The sequence below is a fragment of the Saccopteryx leptura genome, chromosome 3, assembly GCF_036850995.1.
Source record: "Saccopteryx leptura isolate mSacLep1 chromosome 3, mSacLep1_pri_phased_curated, whole genome shotgun sequence".
In the NCBI taxonomy this organism is placed as follows: domain Eukaryota; kingdom Metazoa; phylum Chordata; class Mammalia; order Chiroptera; family Emballonuridae; genus Saccopteryx; species Saccopteryx leptura.
In genome coordinates this window covers 251,445,349-251,465,618 of record NC_089505.1, presented here as the reverse complement: position 1 = coordinate 251,465,618, position 20,270 = coordinate 251,445,349, and the positions used below count along the sequence as shown (strand labels likewise).

Here is a 20,270-nt window from a genome sequence, read left to right as displayed (position 1 = left end):
CGCGGACGCAGCCCTCCCAGGCGCCCTCTCCCGACCGCCACGTTCGCGGCCTCGGCACTCAGGCTCCGGACGCCCGAGGACTAGGGTCCTGGGGATTTCCGAGCCTCGGTGAGAGCGGGGAGCCGGGCTGCGACCCGGGAGTGGGTGTAGAAGGGGGCCTGGGAGTGAGGCGTCAAGGAGAGGGTTGAGCCTGGTGGGCGATGAAGGATGCAGGTCCGAGGGAAGGAGGGTTGCCTGTTTTGGGGCGGGGGGAGGGTCAAGGGTGGAATTGGGGGCGCCCAGAGTGGCTAGGCGGGGAAGACCCTGGGCCCCCAGAGGGCAGACTCCAGACCGCGCTCCAAGAAGGAGCCGTCGAATGAAGCCTTCCCTCTCAGGGCTGTCTGTTGCTCGCCACTCCTTGAATCTAAGCATTTTCCACTCCAACACTGGGAAGAGAGAGAGCGAGAGAGCGGGGAGAAGAGCAAAGGGTCTCCGGGCCCCTCAGGCCGCCTCCCGGGTGGCCACGCCTGCTCGTAGCGAGCGGGAAATAGCTGGGCCTGTGCTTCGGCGCCAGCCCGGTTTCTCCCACAAGCAGTGGGAAGCAAAGAAATGGTCCCCTTGGATTACAATTTTTATTCAACAGCAGCTCTCCGGGGGGTCCTCGGCTGAAGCTGCATTTAACAGCTCTTGGGCAAGGGCTTCCAGGCTGCACCGGGCGCCTTGTTGCATGTTAATCCCGATTTGTCTTTGACATCTAGGGAAAAGCAATGTGGCTCTCAGAGTTGGAACCAGAAGGCTCGCCAGGCAGGTTAAATGCCAAGTGCTGGTGAGATCCCAGGGGAGGGGGACGGCTGCCGGGGCGGTGAGGCCCAGGCCGGAGAGGCCGGCCTCCTGGCCTCAGGGATGCAGGGCAGCCCGGGACCGTGAACTTTACTTCCCAAGTGGGCCAGAGAACCCTGGTGGCAATTGTTTTGTTTTAAATGTCCCGAATGTTGTTTCCAAAACATAGTTTAAAATAAAAAAAATCAAATTGAACTTGTACTTGACTGAAAATAATCCCTCCCTGCAAAATGGGGTGGGGATGCATCTAAGTGATATTTAAACTTTCTCTTTTGGAGTGGAGTTTATGGTCAGGGATGGGGACGGAAGGGCAAGGGACAGCCTAATGCCCTTGATGAATTGGATTTGCTGTTTCAGAAAAAAAAAAAAAAAAAAAGTCGAGACCATCGGATATTTGCTAATACTAGAAAGGCAGACAATTTATTTTCATCTAGTAAGAAAACTGGACACAAATATCAGGAAACAGGAAAAGGGTCCCATTGTCAGGTAGTTTGTTTCTAAATGTTTACAGAAAGATACATCTTATTTAAATTGTAAATACTTCATAGGGTCCCACTTAATGCCTTAATCCTGGAACCTCTCAGTCCACAGTCCTTGTAAGTGATGGGGTCTTAGAATTATCTATCTTTCCTTTTGATTGTTGTTGTGGGTCATGTGGTGCACTCTTAATTTCTTTTTTGAAATATGTCAAAGGGAAATTATAGTAAGATTCTCTTTAATGATTAAATAATAAGGTGTTGACTGCTTGTCACTACATTAGCTAATTGGGATGTTCATTCTAGGCCCTTTATTGCTAAGAAACCTTTGAATTAAAAGTTAGTTGTTTACCAGGTGTGTTTTTATTATTACTTTCTGATTGGCTTTTAGTGTGTATTTCTGTGTGAATTTTAGAGTAGCGATATATTGATTTTTAATAGGGTCTCTTTAAAAACATTTTAGAAAAAAGAAGTGCAGAATATATGCAGATAGGTTGAGGTCAATCACATTGTTAAATGTCTTGAAGTCTAAATGCTAATACTACAAAAGTTATTCCTTTTCAGAGTATCTCTCTCTCTCTCTCCTCTCTGTTTCTCAGTCCCCAGTGCAAGTTCCATGGTTAATGGAAAGCAATGATACTAATGCTACTTTGTACAAAGTAAAGCCCCATAACAGTAACTATTGTTCAGTGATTTAACTAGCTCTGTGGCAATAGGTCACTCAAATAGCAATCTTTCTCTCACTAGAATGACTCCATTGCTCACGATTTGGAAATATATAGAGTGGTTATGTGTACTATTGCTATTGGCCCTAACTTAGAGACTTTTATTAGAAAACATGGAAAAGCTTGAATAGTAGAGGAAGAAGAAAAGAGGGAAGGCAAAAAGAGGATTAAAATATGGGCCCTGCTTTAAAAAAAAAAAAGTAACTGAAATATCATGCTATAATTGTCCAACTTTGAAAATAAATTTTAAATCATTATGTTTTCAAACACTCATATATTTAAATGTTAAAAGGTTTGTCATAGTCCCAAAGATTTAAAACACAGCTGTTGCTTGGTGATGGAAGGAAAATTATGTAGTAAAACTCCATACTCTTAAAAACAAAGACTATTTGTGGTCCCATAGTAGAAACTTAGGCTTATTAAGGCCATGTAGATAGGCTAAAGTATTACCATGGGGCCTACTGTTATAAAACCAGTTCACCGCCCCTCGCAGGTGGAGTGAGAGAAACTGTGAAGAATGCATAACAAGTTATATTAAGACACTTGTCATAAATGAAAATACTGTCAACATGAATTCAAATGAAGTATTTTCATATTGGTAATGTTATCTTTTCTATTGCAATAGCAATATTTTCTTCTGAAACATAAATATGTCAAACAAATGTGGAATGCTAAAAGTTTTAATAAATGATCGTTTAATCATCAAACACAATCCAGATATGTATACAGAAACTTTTAAAGGAAAGCTGGCATTCAACCAAATCCTTATAGGGAATAGCAGGGAGATGATCAAAAATGACCACAAAATAAGACTTCCTGTAAGAAGGTCTATAATTCAACATTATTTGACTCCATTGTCAGGGAGATACTTGAAGGATAGTAAACTGATACCATTCTCAGTCATTTTTGTTATACAGTCTTAAATGTTTGCAACTATAGCATTTTAGATGGCCATTTTTAGATTATGGTATCTGTCATATTTGTATTAAAGTAGTACTTGAATTTATGTTATGAAACCAAAAATGTTGCCATTTCTCCTAAGTGCAAAAATTGATATTTAAAATTACACCCAAACTGTGGGGAAGTATTTTTTTACAAATAAAGAAATAAAAGTAGAAGACATGTGACCGTGTGTCTGATAGCTGTATAGATGTTAGACTTAAAGGCTATCAAAATCCCAAGTAAAACAACCCTGTGGTAAATTCATGTAGGGTTTGGTGTTCCTTACTCATCAGGAAATGTCAGGGTATAATACCTGTTTCAAAAGTTAGAGTCTAAAGCATAAAATCCAGCCTCCCCTGTGAATTTTAACAGTAATTCCAAAGTTTAACTTTTGGGATTCTGTAACAGTTTGGATATTTTACTATTAATATTTGTAAATGAACCTTGGGTGTATAAAATCACTTTTGAAAAATTTAAGCAGATGAGTATGTGTATGTAGTGTAAAAGATAAAAGTACTTTTTCACTCTATCCTTAATTTAACATGCTGTGATTTCAGGATTATAGAAATTTGGGAAAGCTTCTGGGAGTTTAAACAACTTCTCCAAGAAGTATACCTGTATTGAGCAATTGCTGGATTTCCCACGCTTAAAAATTTGACATTTTAATAAATGGTGTAAAGGATACCATGTGAAATAAACAAGAACATATCCATTTAAATATTTGTCATTAGAATCCAATTTCAATCAGTTTAATGCATTCGTGTGTGCAGAATTAAAGGAATTGGCAACACTTTACTAGACTCTCTCTGAACACTCTTTCCAAAGAGCATTTCTTAATCTAGGAAATATGTTCCTGTTCAAGGAAAACACCACAGTGCAAATTTTTTGAAGTTATTTTTTATTTCTGTACTTCTTGGTTCAGGATTCTTAACATATACCATAAAGAGTTATTCTCTGGTGAAATTAGCTCATTTCTACATTTATTGAATTATACACCTGTTTATTTATATCATGAGTATATATAGTTAAATACAAGTTATAACCAGAACTAAGTCATTAACTCTCTTTAAAATATGCAATAAGCATGTGATGGCTTTTCCATGACATAAGTACTACTATAAACAGAAAGAGGGTAAATAAGTTGTAAAAATAAATTTTACATTACTCCTCAAAAATACATTTCTACCATTGATTCTTTCCTTGATACTTTCATGACTATTTATAATTAATAGGACTTATAATCCTGAGGTAAAGAAACTGGAGTGTGAAATTTATGGTTCTTTAAAAAGCTTAAATAAAATTACATTTTTTCACAAAAAGGAAATACTATTACTACTAATAAGTTTACTAAGTAATACTTTAAAACCACCACATCTTTTTATGATGTTTAACAAGTTTAAACAACATTTTAGAGTCTTGCTGCTTATGTCTTTCGGACACAATATAAAATTTTTAACTTTCAATGGATTGAAACATACATTATTTTATCTCATTTAGATTGTAGTAGTTAGTAAATAAATAAGATTTTGAGTGATAATAAAATTATTCCTTGACAATATATGCTGGCTTGGAATGAATTGTTGTTGCTGGTGAAGTCCCATTTCTGCAAATTTTTTTGCCTTATTCTTTACAATGCAGAATGATAGCATCTTTATTATTTATTCATTATAAATATCTGGGTTGTTGGTTATTATTTAGAAAGATAGAACTACAGCTCTTTCTTTTTCTGATCACTTTTCCATCATTTGGTAAGCCTCCTATTCCTGTGATCTGAACTAGTTTGCTAGGTCTCATTTCCCTGAGTACCTTGTGGGTTATCACGCACAGGTGGGTTTATTTTCCTGAGAAGATGAAAAATGTTACTCACTTTAGAACAGGAATGAATGGAAACCAAAGTCATCAAATATTCCCAACCTGTGCTTTACAATGAGGTGAAAAACTGAGAACTGTTGTTCTTGTTTGCCTCCCTTAGGGCTATGAATACTTGATATAGAGATTCATATCAGCCTCTTTGTGTTCTTCCTCTTAAGACCTAAATGTTTGTTTTCAGTGACTGTATTTTTAACTGATAGTCCATATTGGGTCCCAGACCTCCATGATTTGCATTTTATTCTGCATTTGCATTCACATTATGTCTCATAGAAACTCTTTAAAGTGAAGTGTGTTTATGACTATTATGAAACTCTAGAAAATGAAGTTTTATAATGAAATCAATATAGTCATCAAAGGACAATGAAGGGAACAATTTCATGTAAACTCAGAGTTATCTCATCCTATCCTAACTTGAAAAAGGCTTATTTCTGTTCTTTAAAAAATATTAGAAGCTCAATGAATAAGAATTTCTTTGACCATAAAACTTTCCTTAATATCTCTATAACTATTTGGATGTGTTCTCAAACATTAACTTAATTTGATAGACAAGCTATAATTAACTGTGACCTATAGTGTTTTCTGTTATTCAGAGACTATTCCTTAGTGGTTTGAAGACTTAATTTTCAGCTAAATGGTATATAATGTCTGAGTTTATAAAGGCATACTTATACTATTTGCAAGAAATGGAAATAGTTTATGTATGTATAGGGCTATAAAAGGGGGATCCTCTGTGGGGAGGGGCTGACAATTTTTACAATGTAAGTCCTACCAAACTGATATAAGTGGGCTCCTTCCCCCCCCCCCCCAAGTCTACCTTTCTATTCAGTGCAATGTTAAAGTGTTTCACATTGAAGGAAAAAACAAACAAAACCTGTGTGTTTCATGGGACAAAAACTCTTACATGACACTTTAAATCTAGTGATTTCATTGCTAATCAAAAACCCGTAGTGTAGAGAGAGTTAAAAATTATAGCAAATAGGTAAAATGCTATTAGCTATGGTGCTACAATCAAAATAGAAACTTTATTCTTTTTTTTTTTTTTTTTGTATTTTTCTGAAGCTGGAAACGGGGAGAGACAGTCAGACAGACTCCCGCATGCGCCCGACCGGGATCCACCCGGCACACCCACCAGGGGCGATGCTCTGCCCCTCCGGGGCGTCGCTCTGCCGAGACCAGAGCCACTCTAGCACCTGGGGCAGAGGCCAAGGAGCCATCCCCAGCGCCCGGGCCATCTTTGCTCCAATGGAGCCTTGGCTGCGGGAGGGGAAGAGAGAGACAGAGAGGAAGGAGGGGGTGGGGGTGGAGAAGCAAATGGGCGCTTCTCCTATGTGCCCTGGCAGGGAATCGAACCCAGGTCCCCCGCACGCCAGGCCGACGCTCTACCGCTGAGCCAACCGGCCAGGGCTAAAAATAGAAACTTTAACAGCAAACTTAAATGGGGCATTTTGGGTTTAGTGGGAGCATTTACTTGAAAGTTCCCACTTGATCTGGAGTTGTTTTAAAACACCCACTTAAGAATGTGTAAGTTTAAGAACTTTGTGATAACTAACTCACCATTAAAGGTTACTTTTATTTGAAATTGTTCATTCATAGGAGACTCCATCTCATGAATAGCTACCCTGCCCTTCACTCTTGAACAGTTCAGATAAATGTATGATTTATTTACAGTGTATGGTATACATTATTTATATGGGAAGTATGCTGTAACTCTACAGAGCATATAGAATTTATCTTTGCCAGATACGGGTGGCTTCTCTGCCAATAGTGGCAGAGACCTAAGTAGGCGATAATAAGGTTACCCTCAGTGTCCAGATCAATATCATCTTATAGAGTCATTACATGTTTGTATTTCATAATTCCAGATGCAAGTGCATTTTTCCATTTTCATTTTAATTGTCATAGTTCTTTTGGCTCTAGCTTCTGCCAAAGAATCAAGAATTTTACATTTTGAATTGACCTTGGTGATAAATTAATTTATTTAAGGGAAAGAAAAAGATACTGAATAGCAGACTAATTTAACCCCTTCATGTCTTTCAGCATGCTTCTCTATCCTTTAAGGTGTTTTAAATGTTCTGGAAAATATTGTCCATGGAAGTTTTAAGACTGGGTGTGTATTTGGTGGCTTGGCCTATTGTAGGATTTTATAAGCTGTGCTCAATAACAAAATCACCAAGAAAAATATCAGACTCATTGTGTCCTGCATTTCCTTGCCCAAAATAATAGAGACATGGAGACTATACTTGTTCTGTGCATATCAAATGTATTGTGGTTGTTCGAGTATTTTTTAGTCTAATAATTATTCAAAGCTGAGATCAATCTTCATTTGAGAGAGTATAAACATTTTTATTCTGGAATTTGGAATTTGTAGCAAATCAATTTTATTTTCCGAATTACCCTGCTGTTTCAATTAGGTTCATTGTTCTTCCCTCTACTGTTTCGACATTCTAAGGTTTGCTTGCCACCCTAACAGTGAGTTGTTTGAGTGTTTCATATTTATTGAGGGCATGTAAAGAACATGCCAACAGGAAAAAAGAAGAGGATGAAACATTAACAAATCAATTATGGGGCTTTTCTTCACTTGTAGTATACATCTACTATTCCAAATACTCTATAACTGTTAAAATAGTACCAATGGCTTCGGGAGTTATAGCCTTGGGTATGGCTGCAGAGTGGCATTCTGATGAGCTGGAATTCCTGAAAAAGTGCACCAGCAGCACAGCTTGGCCTCCTGCTTCTGGAATTCACAGTTTCTTTGGTTGATCTCTCAGTTAAAGGCCTTGAAATATAGAAAACTGGGCCATTCTAGGAACCAGAAATGCCAATTATATTTCAAGGTGCATTGAAAAAGGCCTCTCTGATGATTTTGCCAAGATAAATAATAAAAGAAGAAATAGTATTTTCCCTACCTCCAAATTTAACATTGTGCAAACTTAAGGATTTAGGGACCCTAGAGGAATGACAGATGTTAAAAAAAATAAAAGTTGATTGAAAATATAAAAAGCTGGAAGTGCGTCCAGAAAGAAAACCACAGGGGAATTGGGAAATGCCCTATTGCTAATTGTTAGTGGACATCAGTGGTAAGTGTACATTTCCATGATTCTTTTATCTAAAATACAGTGCTTTAAGGCAGTCGAATAATACAAGACTACCTTTTAGCTCAATTTTTTTTCTTCTCACATCAGTCTTGTGGGGTTTCTGGTTTTAGAGTTAGAAGTAGAATAAAGAAAATTTCAGAAACACTAGAAAAGGAGCCATTAAGAGCGCTAATTGTAACTTTCAGCTCCACACAGCCTTTTAGTCAGCAGTAGCCCAATAAGGTACGTACACTTCAGAATTAGAGCAGTGGTAATTGAATCTAGGCTGTGTTGTGAGAGGGTGTCTCTTGACCTCCTTGGGCCTCAGTTTTAGCATCTGTAACATGGGGATAGTAATAGAATACATTATTGAGTTACTTGTCAGAATTAAGTAAGAATTCATATAATGCTTTTAAAATAGTAAACCCTAAATAAACAGTACAGTATATTAAATAATCTTTTATCTTCTTGTATTCTGCCCAACCATCAACAACATGAATTTGACTTGAGGAAGGAAGATTGGATAGTTGTTAATGGATGTTTTTTAATAGACTGCTTTTTTAGCATAGATAGAGCTTAAGAAAAATATTTTAATTTTTATTAAGGGGGGGGTGCCCCTATTATTCTGATTTTATTGTAGTGTGTCAAAAGGGACCAGCTCCTCAGTGGTGTTGCTGAGACAGCACAGTAAATTACTACAGATTCACTCTTAAGTTCAATTTCAAATAAAGTTATGTGCAGATCTTGTGCTGAGTACTTTTTTCCACATTTCTGAGTACAAATGCAACCTGGCTAAGATCCAGATGCTCATGAGGTCTTATTATCTACTTGTACTCAGGATACAATGTTTTCTACCTTATCGGATGTTCTTTTTGCTAGGATGCTTGCCTAGAAAACGTGTGGTTTGAAGTGTTTTATATAAGACACTTTTAAGTTTATTTTATCTTAATTTGTTTGCAAAATGAGGAGCACTGAATACTGTTACAAATGTAAAACAAAACATTGGGAAGCAAGCAATCTTATAAAAGGGATTTTATAACTCCAGGTATATTGGCATAATTTAAAGATTATTCTGCCACTTCTAATAGAAATGATAGAAAATACTCTGAATGATAGAAAATACTCTTAGATAAATGAAGAGTAGGGTTTGAAATTCTTAGGTACAAATATTTGGAAATATAGTAGTGCCAGTTGGACTAGAGGGATTTAAAAAAGGAATTTAAACATTCAACTTTGAACTGCATTTACAGGTTTGATTTCAAGAGTGGAAGCACATGGAGTCATTAAAATAATTTAATATAGGAGTTTATTTTTACTAATAGCATGCCAGCCATAATACAGTGGCATAGGAAAAGGAAATGTTATTAAAACATAAAAGAGTACTTTGACTAAGATTTCTAGTGTAATGAGGCTTTATCTTCCCTTCTGTTCATGAGCTTTTCTTCCACAACAAACTGCTTAGTTGAATATGAGCATTTAGTGCCCTTGAATAATTTGTGAATTACTCATCTACTTTCTGGTTTTGAGATTTTTTGGTAAAACTAGTTGTCAGTTCTTGGTAGCACTTTCCCTTTGGTTGTAACCAATCTCCCTTGTAATGTGTCTGGAGGAACCTACTCCAGTTGGGAATTACCACAGTGTGGTCACATTGGGATAGTGTTGGCATTAATTCTCAATGTAAAGAATTGGGCGGAATATGTCAGTGCTGTGTGGGTTTCATATGGAAAGTTGTTGGGTTATTTTAGGTGGTGCTTTCACATCTGCAGAATTTTGCTTAGCATTATTGATTCATTTTTAATTTTGTGGATGCATGAATTTAACCATGCAGCTTAGTGATGACCCAAGAGTGTCAGAGTTGAGACCTAAAAGATATCAAACTGTGGGAAAGTAAAATTGTAAGGAGCATTGGGAGAGTGACCCCTGGTGCTGAGCTTGAGCTGCCTGAAATCCCTGACCTCACTGTTGGCCACAGCCACCAGGCCTGGAGGAGAACTAGGCATGGTCAGAGGTCATGTGCAGAGAGCAAAGTGTTTAAGGGCGGGTGAGTTTATTTATTTATTTATTTATTTATTTATTTATTTATTTATTTATTATTTGTGTGTGTGTGTGTGTGTGTGTGACAGAGACAGAGAGAGACAGAGTGAGGGACAGAGAGGAACAGACAGACCAGAAGGGAGAGAGATGAGAAATACCAATTCTTCGTTGCAGCACCTTAGTTTCTCATTGATTGCTTCCTCATATGTACCTTGACCCGGGGGCTACAGCAGACCAAGTGATCCCTTGCTCAAGCCAGTGACCTTGGGCCCAAGCTGGTGAGCTCTGCTCAAACCAGATGAGCCCTCGCTCAAGCCGGCGACCTTGGGGTTTCGAACCTGGGTCCTCGCGTCCCAGTCCAACGCTCTACCCACTGCGCCACCGCCTGGTCAGGCTAAGGGTGAGTGGGTTTAAAAAAGGAAGTTGACTGCCAAGCTGTTCTACATATCATTACAATGTACCTTTAAAATTAGTTTTTTCCATATTCTTTGCCTGAGTCCTCCGCACATGGTGGTATATATCGCTGTGTGGGCGTGGGCGAGTGTGGTGTGAGTCTTGTGCCTCTCCCCCTGTCTGAACCTGAGGCTTCAGTGATTCCCAAAGCTCATGCAATCACCTGATACAAAACTTTTCATTTAAAGATGAAATTACTCCTTGGAGAATTTTCACCAAAGGCAAAAAAAAAAAAGCCATACACAAAAAAACTCACAAAAATTCTCCTCCTCCTCTCTACATGCCTCATTACACAGAGATAGAGAATTCAATGTTTGGAAAATTATCATTTTTGTAGGTTTTATTTGTGGTATGTGAGAACTGGGAAATATAGAACTCAATTTAACGGCTGCTGTCTGCCTCCACACACTACCCGCGACTATTATCGTTGATCATCTGTATCTGCATATGTATGAGTGTGTGTTCGTGTGTGGGTATTTAAAGCAATACATCGTCATTGTAAGTCATTAAGGTTTTAGAAGTCTACCTTGTTGGATGCAGAACTAGGTACACTTAGGTTGTTTGTAAATATACTGGCTGGCCCAATGCAGTGAGCACCATCACTAAGGGATAATTGGATAATCATGGAGATGTGTCACTCCATTAAAAGTCCACAGTGGCAAAGATGGTCAGGCTGGAACGGGGAGAAGAGGATGTGTGGTGTCTTAGTGAGAGCCGCAGATCCTGGGGGGGGGGGGGCGGTGCTGGGTTTCCATTGTCTTACCACTAACTTACCATCTGCCCCGAGTCACCAGAATTACCCTGCAGGCCTCTGTTAAATGGGGAAAATAAGCACACTTTGTTGCAGCATTAAAAAGGGGCTCAGCAAGAACCCTGGCAGGTCTGGAAGATCGGCAAAGGCAAGGTTGTGAGGGCAGGGACAGGGAAGGAAATGAGAGAAAGGAAGAGACAGGATGGAGAAAGTCGGAAGAAGTGTGCAAGGGAGATAACCTTTTAACAAATGGCCCTCCCGGGAAAGGCACCCGTGGGCCACCACCAGGGACTGCCTCAGGCCCCCACCAGCTTTGCCCAGCACAGCAGTCACCTTCATACACTTTTTCTATTAGTCAGCAGGACAGAGTGTGGACTCAGAAAAGTTTACACCTTCAGTCCATTCCCAAGCACATTTTAATGTAACCCCTGACTCCATAGCAGGTGTGCACATAATCTGTGAGCTTCTGATATTTAAAAACATCGGAAAGCTTAAAAGGTAAGAGGGCAGTTCTATGGTAAAACAAAGCAGCCTGCTCAAACTTGTCATGGTTAGATGAATTTTGCTTAATAATTTCCAGGGATTTTTTTTTTAAATCCATATAAAGAATTTGATTTTTTTTTTTTTTTTTTTTTTTGCTGAATTGTTTGAATTTGAAGTTGGGTAGATATAGCCTGAGGGGAGTATGTTTTGAGAGAAGCAGGCTTTACCAAGGGCTCTAGCAAATTGTAGGTGCTATTTGGTTGTTGAGTGAGTTGACTGCTTGTACGGCTTGCCCTGGTTATCAAGCAGGTTCAAATGGGGCGGGGATGCACGAAAATTTTCAAATAGGAGTGTCAGAATGACTTTCAATCTTCATTAAAAAAATAAAAAATCTCAGAGTCTCCCATTTTTCAACTTCAAGTGCATGGTAGTGCCTGGACGCCTTCTCTTCTCACCTTCGCATGAGGGTCTCCCTGGTCCCTTTTTCTCAAAAGGCATCATTGATTGAGAGACATGTCGGGAATCATAGCTGGGGAAGTTCTGTGCCTTTAAGGATCCTAAGAGACATTGTTTAGACAGAGGTGAAAATGTCTCAGGGAGGGGGCCTAAGAAGATGTGACTACCCTGGCAGTGTAGAATGATGGCATTCGGGGATCCTGTCTGCTGTGCTTCCTGAACAGGCGTAGACGTGTGTGTGTGTGTGTGTGTGTGTGTGTGTGTGTACACATGCAGATGTGGGAATGTGAGTGTGTGTGTGCAGGAGTGGCACACACATGGGTGCCTCCCCCACATGGACCGACCACTCCCCAGTCTGGAGGGCCAAAACCTTTCCCTTTTGCAGCTATGCCAGCTCCTTCAGGCTGTCAGAGATCATTTACTGAGAAGACTCTGGTGGTTTGAAAACACCAACGTACTTCCCCAAAGAGAATGCTGCCTATTGTGAGGTGTCCACTAGATTTAAAGTTTGAACACTGTGATTATATCTGCTCAGTTTTTACATAGATGCTAGCTGACCTCTTTAGAGTCAAGGTCATCAGAGTCTTGTTTATCCATCTTTCTGAATGGGACAGGGAATGTAGAAAAATTGAAGAAAAGAACCCCACAATTTCTGGCCTAGAATAAAAAGATCCTGGTATATTGATGTGACAAATTGACAAATGACCAAGTGAGAAGATATGTCAAAGTGCTTTGTATACTGTAAGGTGATTTATAAATATTAGGGATCAAATTAAACTTGATGGGGTGGGGAGGAGCAAGCCACCTGTAAAATCATGTTATCTGAGGGTGAAAATAAGATCAGTTTGCATTCCCTGAGCACACACCAGCTGGGAGATAGCCCAGGGCATGCCAGGCTGTACACTGAGCCCGCTTGGGTTTACCATTCTTTCCAGAAGGTCTGTAAACCGAATACACCTGTATGTAGATATTTCAGGGTTGACTATGTTGTTAAATTAAAAACTATAGTAGCTGTCATTTATTGAGTACTTGCCGCATGTCTGGAAATTTATATGTTATGCCTGCAGAGGAGTGTTTTTTTTATCCCCATTTATGGATTAGGGACATTAAGAGTTAGGGAGGTTGTGACTTGTCTAAGACTATATAAGTGATGTAGTCAGATTTCAAACTGGCATATGTGTAGTTTTCAGTTTCCTATCTTTTGACTGTGTTATACTGCAACTGAGTATTAATATATTTTTATAGTGGCATGTGTTTATGTGATTGCAAGTTTGTGATATGTTTCTAAATCATGCAAATATTTTTAGATGTTTTATGATGCTTAATACAGGAGATCACAGCATCAGGTGACAATTTAACACAGAGATTGTCTATATATCACTTAAGTTACTCACTTATTTATTCAAAACCATATTTGTATCTAATGTGGTATAGACATTGTCCTGGGATGAATGGTGAAAGGGTGGCTAAAATATAGTCCTGGACTTTAGAACATTCATAGTGCAGAACTGTAGACAGGCACCACAGGTCATCACACAACAATATGAGAGTCAAATAAATGGTTAGAGGTGTATTCTAAGTGCTCTCGGGAGGGGAGCCTCACTCATCCTGGGGGAAGTGTGTGTGTGTGTATAGATCAGGGAGGCATTGCGGGGGAGGTGATAGCTGAACTGTGACTTAATTAGCAAGTAGGAGGTAATGAGGGACCAGGCCAGGCAAAGAAGGTCATTCCAGGCAAGAAGGATAAAGATGGGCCCAAATGGACAAGCAGAACATACTTGCCAGAAATCACATTCTGGGGAAGAGGAACAAGGAGAGGAATAGTCCCCAGGGCTTGGACTATTAAGGGCTTTGAGTATGAGGTGAAGGACCCCTAGACTATATTCTATAGGCAGTAGGGAGCTGTTAGTTTATTCAACAGACACACGTTGAATGAATACCAGACACACATTGGGCACTGTGCTTGATACACAGGATGAAATGTCGAGCAACATTGACACCTGTTCCTGTCCTCATGAAGTTTATATTCTAGTGGAATTGAGCTCTTTTAAGGCTGAGGAGACATTTGACTTGAATTCTTTAAAGCTGGGAGGGCCTTAACAAGAAAAGCAATCACTAAGATGAACAATAAGGAATGTATTTGAGAACTATTTAGGGGAAAAAATGGGCAAGACTTGATACCTGATTGGATTGGGGTGGGGAGAGATAGAGTGATAGAGAAGGGGGGGATGAATGTGTCCCACGTGGTTCTGGAATTCATACCATTGATGAGTGATGTTTATACCTACTAGAATCAAGAAAATACAGGAATACATAAAAGGTTTGGTGGGAAGAGTCTAGCTTTGGACATGTTGAGTGAGATGGAAATCTTTTTATGCAGATGGTTTAGCAGGAGTGGTCCATACAAGTCCACAGACCAAAGAAGAGATCCAGAGATATAATTTTGTAGCATATGGATGATAACTCATATCACGATAGTGAAAAATGGTCTAAGGGAAACACAAAAAGTGATATGAAGACCCAAAGTATATCCAAAATTAAGACACAGATGAAAAAAATATCATGCAGGAAAGAAGAAGAAGAAAAGCCACCAATGGATAGCTCCATTCAGAAGGAAGGATAGCTTGAGAAGTTGTGGTTTGTCTGTCTGAATATTGGTGGATCAGTAACTAATGAATGATTCAGTGTGGCACAGTGAGCATTGATGGAGTGCTGAGCATGCGCCCTACACTGTGCTGAGCTAGAAAAGAACAAGACAGGGAAGATCCAGATACTAGCCTGGTCCTGGAGGAGCCTGTAGCCAAAGAGGTTATTGCTTCTATTTCAAAACCAGATACCAGTACGGTTGCCTTATCAATTAAAAAAATAATGATACCACTCAATGAATTTTAGCTTATCCTCATTTTAAAAATCTTGATTGTCAAACATTCTTGAGGATTGGCTCTTAGTGTCAAGTGAAGAGTGTAGAAGCCAAGATCTCAAACATCTTTCTAGCCCTGTTTTTTTCATCTAGCCTGGTGAACAACACCTCATGGAAAAGTGGTTCTCAAAATCTCAAAGGATCACATACTGCTTTGAGAATCTGATGAAAAGTTATGGGCACTATCCCCGTGGGGAAGGGAAATGCAAGTACATACATAAACACAATTATAGTTAAAACAAGACTCCCCTGAAATCCCCTGTGGTCCGTGGACTTCAAATTAGGACCTCTTAATGGATTTTCAGTAGATGAGAAGATAGACCTTGCTTACTCAGAGATTATATGCGTTGAAGAAAAAAAGCCTCTTTGGGACTTAATTTAGAACAATGACTAAGGTTTGCTATACATCTAATGCAATGCATCATTGATTTTATTCTGTCAGACTTATTTTGCAAGTGGCCCCAAGCAACTCACAACATCACAGATATATGTACATAATCAAATGCACATATTTTATTTTAAAAATAAGAATGCTGTTTGGTGTAACCACATACAGTCACAGAAATGTGTTGTTGTAACTGAGATTCTCTAGTGGGTGGGTTTTAGGGGAGTTCTTTCTGATTAGGGCTGTCTTACATATTTATACTCGAAGAGTTCATGAGCTATTTCTGATCCTTAGACTTTAATCATGCTTAATGAACTGAAATAAACATAATTCTTGTTCTGTTTTGGTAACTTTGTGGATTCTCTTAATGCTCAGCTTCGTATGACGACAGCATTCTTGAAATGCTAATACCCAAAATGCTAATTCAAGAGGGGACCACAAAAGTTAGATTTCATTTCAGAGAAAGTGCATTCAGTATTCACAGGCCTTTCTAGAAGAGCAGAGCTGTGAGAAGAATGATATTAGGTGGAAAATATTGGCTCCTACCTTTGGTGAACACATAAATTTAAACATATAGGTTGCACAAAATTTGGATAAACTGAGGTGGAATCCAACATTTCTTGCATGAATGCCTGTATAATGTGGGGATAACTGTGAGAAAAGAGGAGCCCGGCATCTAAGACCCAACACAATGAAAATGCAATGAATCGGAATGCCTCACAGATCATAGCGGAATCAGAATTTCCAGCAAGGAAAATCTTTTCATGGTGAATTAAGTGGTGGATGAAGAAAAATGGTGATGAAAAAAGGTAGGCACAGATCACAAACACTGGGCTCAGGGCTCACTGCTGAAGATTTAAGAACCTTAGCTAAAGCTATGCAGAATAGAATGTGGAAAATTGAATTTACTAAACAATTAAGCATTGAATTAATCTACATCCTGCACAGTAGAAAAGTGGGGGAGGGAGCAGAGCAGAGCTGAATAAATCAGCGGAGCTCATTAAAAGATAGTGAATTTATCAGGTCTGTTGTAGCATAAAGGAGGACAGTTTTCTGTATAGCTTGGAATAATTCTTTGGTTCTAAGTCACCTTTCTAGAGTCCTAGTCTTAATCAGATTAACAAACAAGCTTCTGATGAGGTTAGTCCATGGCTCTGTATTTTCGCTTGTTATCACTAGCTTTTCTATTAATTACAAGTCAGATCACCAGTCAACAATAGTAGTGAGGGACAACATAAATAAAATGAGAGTGCCCAGGAGATGTCATTCGCAGGATCCCGTGCATCCTGAAACTCCCACGGGTTCTTGCAGCCTCCCACATGCCTTGCTGGTCTTTTGTTCAATTACAGTTAATGCAATAGTTTGCCATTTCTCCTTCTAATTATATTTTCAAGTGGGATTTGTAGCACATAGAAAAACATCCTTTTACATGTCGAGGCACCGGGGTTTTGTGCCTGGCATTGTCTGTCCCCTGGGTGCTGTACCATTCTTTCTGCAGAGCTCTGAATAAACAAGTCCCCCTTTTAGAGCTGCAGTTGTACAAACTGAAAATTTATGCATTAACTGTTTGCATTCTGAGCATGTGTTCCAGATTACGTCTTACAGCATTCTTCTGGTATGCTGCAGAATGCGTGTTTGTCGAAAGCACTTCTTTCACAGTTCACATATCTTTCCATCATAGCGTCAGCAGATCAATTAGCACTGTTTTTGCGAATAAGCATAATGGCTGAGTCCAGCATACAAGAGGCGAATCTTTCTGTGACTTTATTTCATTTTCCAGGCTGTGTTAATCTTCTTGCCGAGATTATAGAGGAGGTGGCAGGCAAGCATCCTTTTCAGGGACGGTCTTTTCCTTTGATTCTTATAGAGTATGTCTCTTTGGTGGGATCCTTACTTTTCTCTCCCTGGCTGTCTGAAACATTTTGATCTCTTCAGCCCTTCTTATCTACTCTGGGATATGGAAACACTTTTCAAGAAATAAGCAAAGAGTGCTTTGATTTTGCTAGGCATATTTTAAATGCTGGGAGGGCCGTTAAACTTTCCTACTTATGACACAGTCGTGACCCACTGACGTTCAGTGACTGAAATGATGTAGACATACTTTACATCCAAGATCACCCTCTTTCCCCACTAATCATCTGGAAGACAAATATCACTTCCTTGAAGACAAAGCCAAGAACTGGCTTTCTATTTTGCATCATTCCTACTGTGCAGATGACCAGTGACTCATGAGGCTGTTTTTGAAAGCTAGCACTAAAAGCTAATTAAAATCTTTTCTGGTGATAAAGGGAGATTTGGGAGAAGTGTCACCATGATTGTTTTCCCCAAGAATTTAATTTACAGCCAATTTTTCCTATCTGAATGTTACTTTCAAATGCACCCAGTGATAAGAAGCAACATCTGTTTTCCGTTCAATAGTACATGAAGGCTCGGCATGGGGCTGAGTGTACACAGTCCATGTGAATCTATTGTTATTCTCATTTCTTCTTTTGTCCTTGTGCCTGGTCCATTTGCCATGTACCATACGGCAAACAGCTGACACATACTAGCTATTATGGACCCTGGCCTAATTGTGAGGCCTTAAAAGCTCTGCCATGTTTGTCTTCTAGGATGAATCAGAGGCCTCCACAGACCGCAGTGTTAGAGACCACCACTCTCATTTTGCGTTTTCAGAGTAGCAGGCTGTTGTGCCAGAGGGTTGGTTGATGTTAAAAATAGTCAGGATCAAGTGGCAGCATTTTTTTTCCCCCTTCTTAGCTCGGAATGTTTTTGTTTTCCTTGGTAATAAAGCATGCAATTACTTACAGAATAACTATTTGTACATATTATTTCAGCTTAGAAGCAGAAATTGGCAAATTTTAAATGGGCCAGTGTAGCTCTGAGCTGGCACCGTTTGTGAAGGGGGGTGGGGAAGACGGCCGGGTTGTCCATTGCTCTGCCATTAGGCGGTGGGATCCTACTGGACCAGTGTGAATAGACCGCTGTATTTGGATTTCTGCTTTGTGTCCCCACAGCCCTCTTGGAACAGAGATCACGATGACACGGCATCCACCCGTTCAGGAGGAACCCCGGGCCCTTCCAGCGGTGGCCACACATCACACAGTGGGGATAACAGCAGTGAGCAAGGTAGGAGAAGTGTTCTCATTATTCTCCTCTGTTATTTGTTTCATTTTTAAGAGTTGAAGAGATCAGAATTGTCTAGTAAGTGACTGTTTATACATTTTCCCCAGAACGTAAACCCCACATTATATGAGAATCAGCTCATCCTTTTTTCTTCTGTGCCATTCCGGCTACCTCACTGTCTGTCTGTCACCAGGCCACCTCCATAAAATGGGATCAGTGAATCGGCTGTGGGCAAGATTAGAGAAGTAAAAGTTGAAATGTGCACCAACAGTATTCTACTAATACTGTGCCATACAAATAAAAAGTATTCCTATTACTTGCCCTTAGAGGCTTTTCAAGAGCTCACAAAGGAACACCCACTAGGATTCCAAGTTAACAGTGTCTTAAGATGCTTAGGGGGCAGTGGGCCTTTCAGCAACCTGTGTCATGTCCCTCTCCACAAGGTTGAAACCATTTTCTGAATTTACATATGCAAATATCTTCAGTGCTTGACTTTATTGCAAGGTTAGGCTAAAGGGAGGTAGGGAGAAAAGGAAAGAAACCAGACCAATTTGATTTGTGTTGTTCTTTGAATACACATACCTGTGTGTGTATTTGAGTGTCCAAGGATATACACATTCGACCATAACTAGTAGAAAATAAAGTTTAAGCATGAAGTTAATCTTTAGCAGAAAGGTGACGAGTTATTCAGATGTCTCATGCTGCTTTTGATGAGACCAACTACAGTGGCTTTTGTGTTCAATTAATGCAACCAAAGTTTAAAAGAGTATTCTCTATCTGAATCTAAAAGGCAGCTTTGTTGAAGTTGACTGTGAGCCCACAGTAGGCACATACCTTCAAATCTGGTGATTTGATGATCATGTTTCATAGGAGTGATGTTAAACAATAAAGGAATTTTGTTTTCTAATTTAAATGGTCTCTACCAATTAGAACAGTGAATTTAACAGGATTCATTTGAAAAGACAAACATCGAAGTTAAATATTCTTAGACATATGTATGCTGTTTGGCCTGGGAGTAACTTCTACGCATAGAATTTTAAGCATTTGAGACATTTTATTGTTCAAAGCAAAGTTGCTGACTTCACAACTATTAGTCTAGTAAAAATGGAGCCTGGAACAGTAAACTGGTTCAGAGCTGAGACAGAAAGAGGTAACCCATGCTCTCTGACTTTTACTGGGAAATGATATGCAGCAGAAATCCACAGGGCCTTTTTTCTTTCAGGTGTGTGTATGTATACGTTGTGGTGCCGCCGCTCACAGAGCTGTAGTTTAAGGTGAGGTCAGCACTTTCCATAGAAAGCCCTACTTTCGGAATTCATCTTGCACCGTGAGTTTTCAGAAAGGTGTAAATGGAATCTCAATTCTTTCTTCCATACTCCAAAATTGCTACATGGGGTCATAGCCCAGCCTTTTGTCTGTTTCTTTTTCTTTTCCATTTCTGGCTTTTCAAAAGATGTATCATCCAGGAGCAGGCATGCATTAGGGCTGCAGCCTTTGAAGGCTTGTGAACAGCTAACATGTATGTGAGTTTAAAGTTAGAACATATTAAGTTTTCTTAAATGTAATCTGATCAAAGGATTTTCAGAGGGCAAATGCCCCATCCCAGTTCTTCCCCTCTGACATGTCTTAACAGGGAATTAGGAATTCTGCATGTTTCCTTTTTCCTTCAATAAGCCTTCTCCAAAGGCCAGTCTGATCATGGATTTGATTGTGACCATGAGCCATGGATCCTTGACATTACTAGAGCTTTCCACTTA

The 20,270-nt window shown here is 39.5% G+C and overlaps 1 protein-coding gene across 5 annotated transcripts in view; it reads left to right on the top strand.

Annotated features, from left to right (window-relative positions):
- The window catches only part of MEIS1 (Meis homeobox 1), a 139,320-nt gene that overhangs the window by 10,823 nt on the left and 108,227 nt on the right, over nt 1-20,270 (top strand). For all 5 annotated transcript variants that reach the window (XM_066378129.1, XM_066378127.1, XM_066378128.1 and 2 more), the window contains exon 7: nt 18,405-18,516. In XM_066378129.1, coding sequence (XP_066234226.1) covers nt 18,405-18,516 — 112 coding nt within the window. The remainder of the gene's footprint in view (nt 1-18,404; nt 18,517-20,270) is intronic.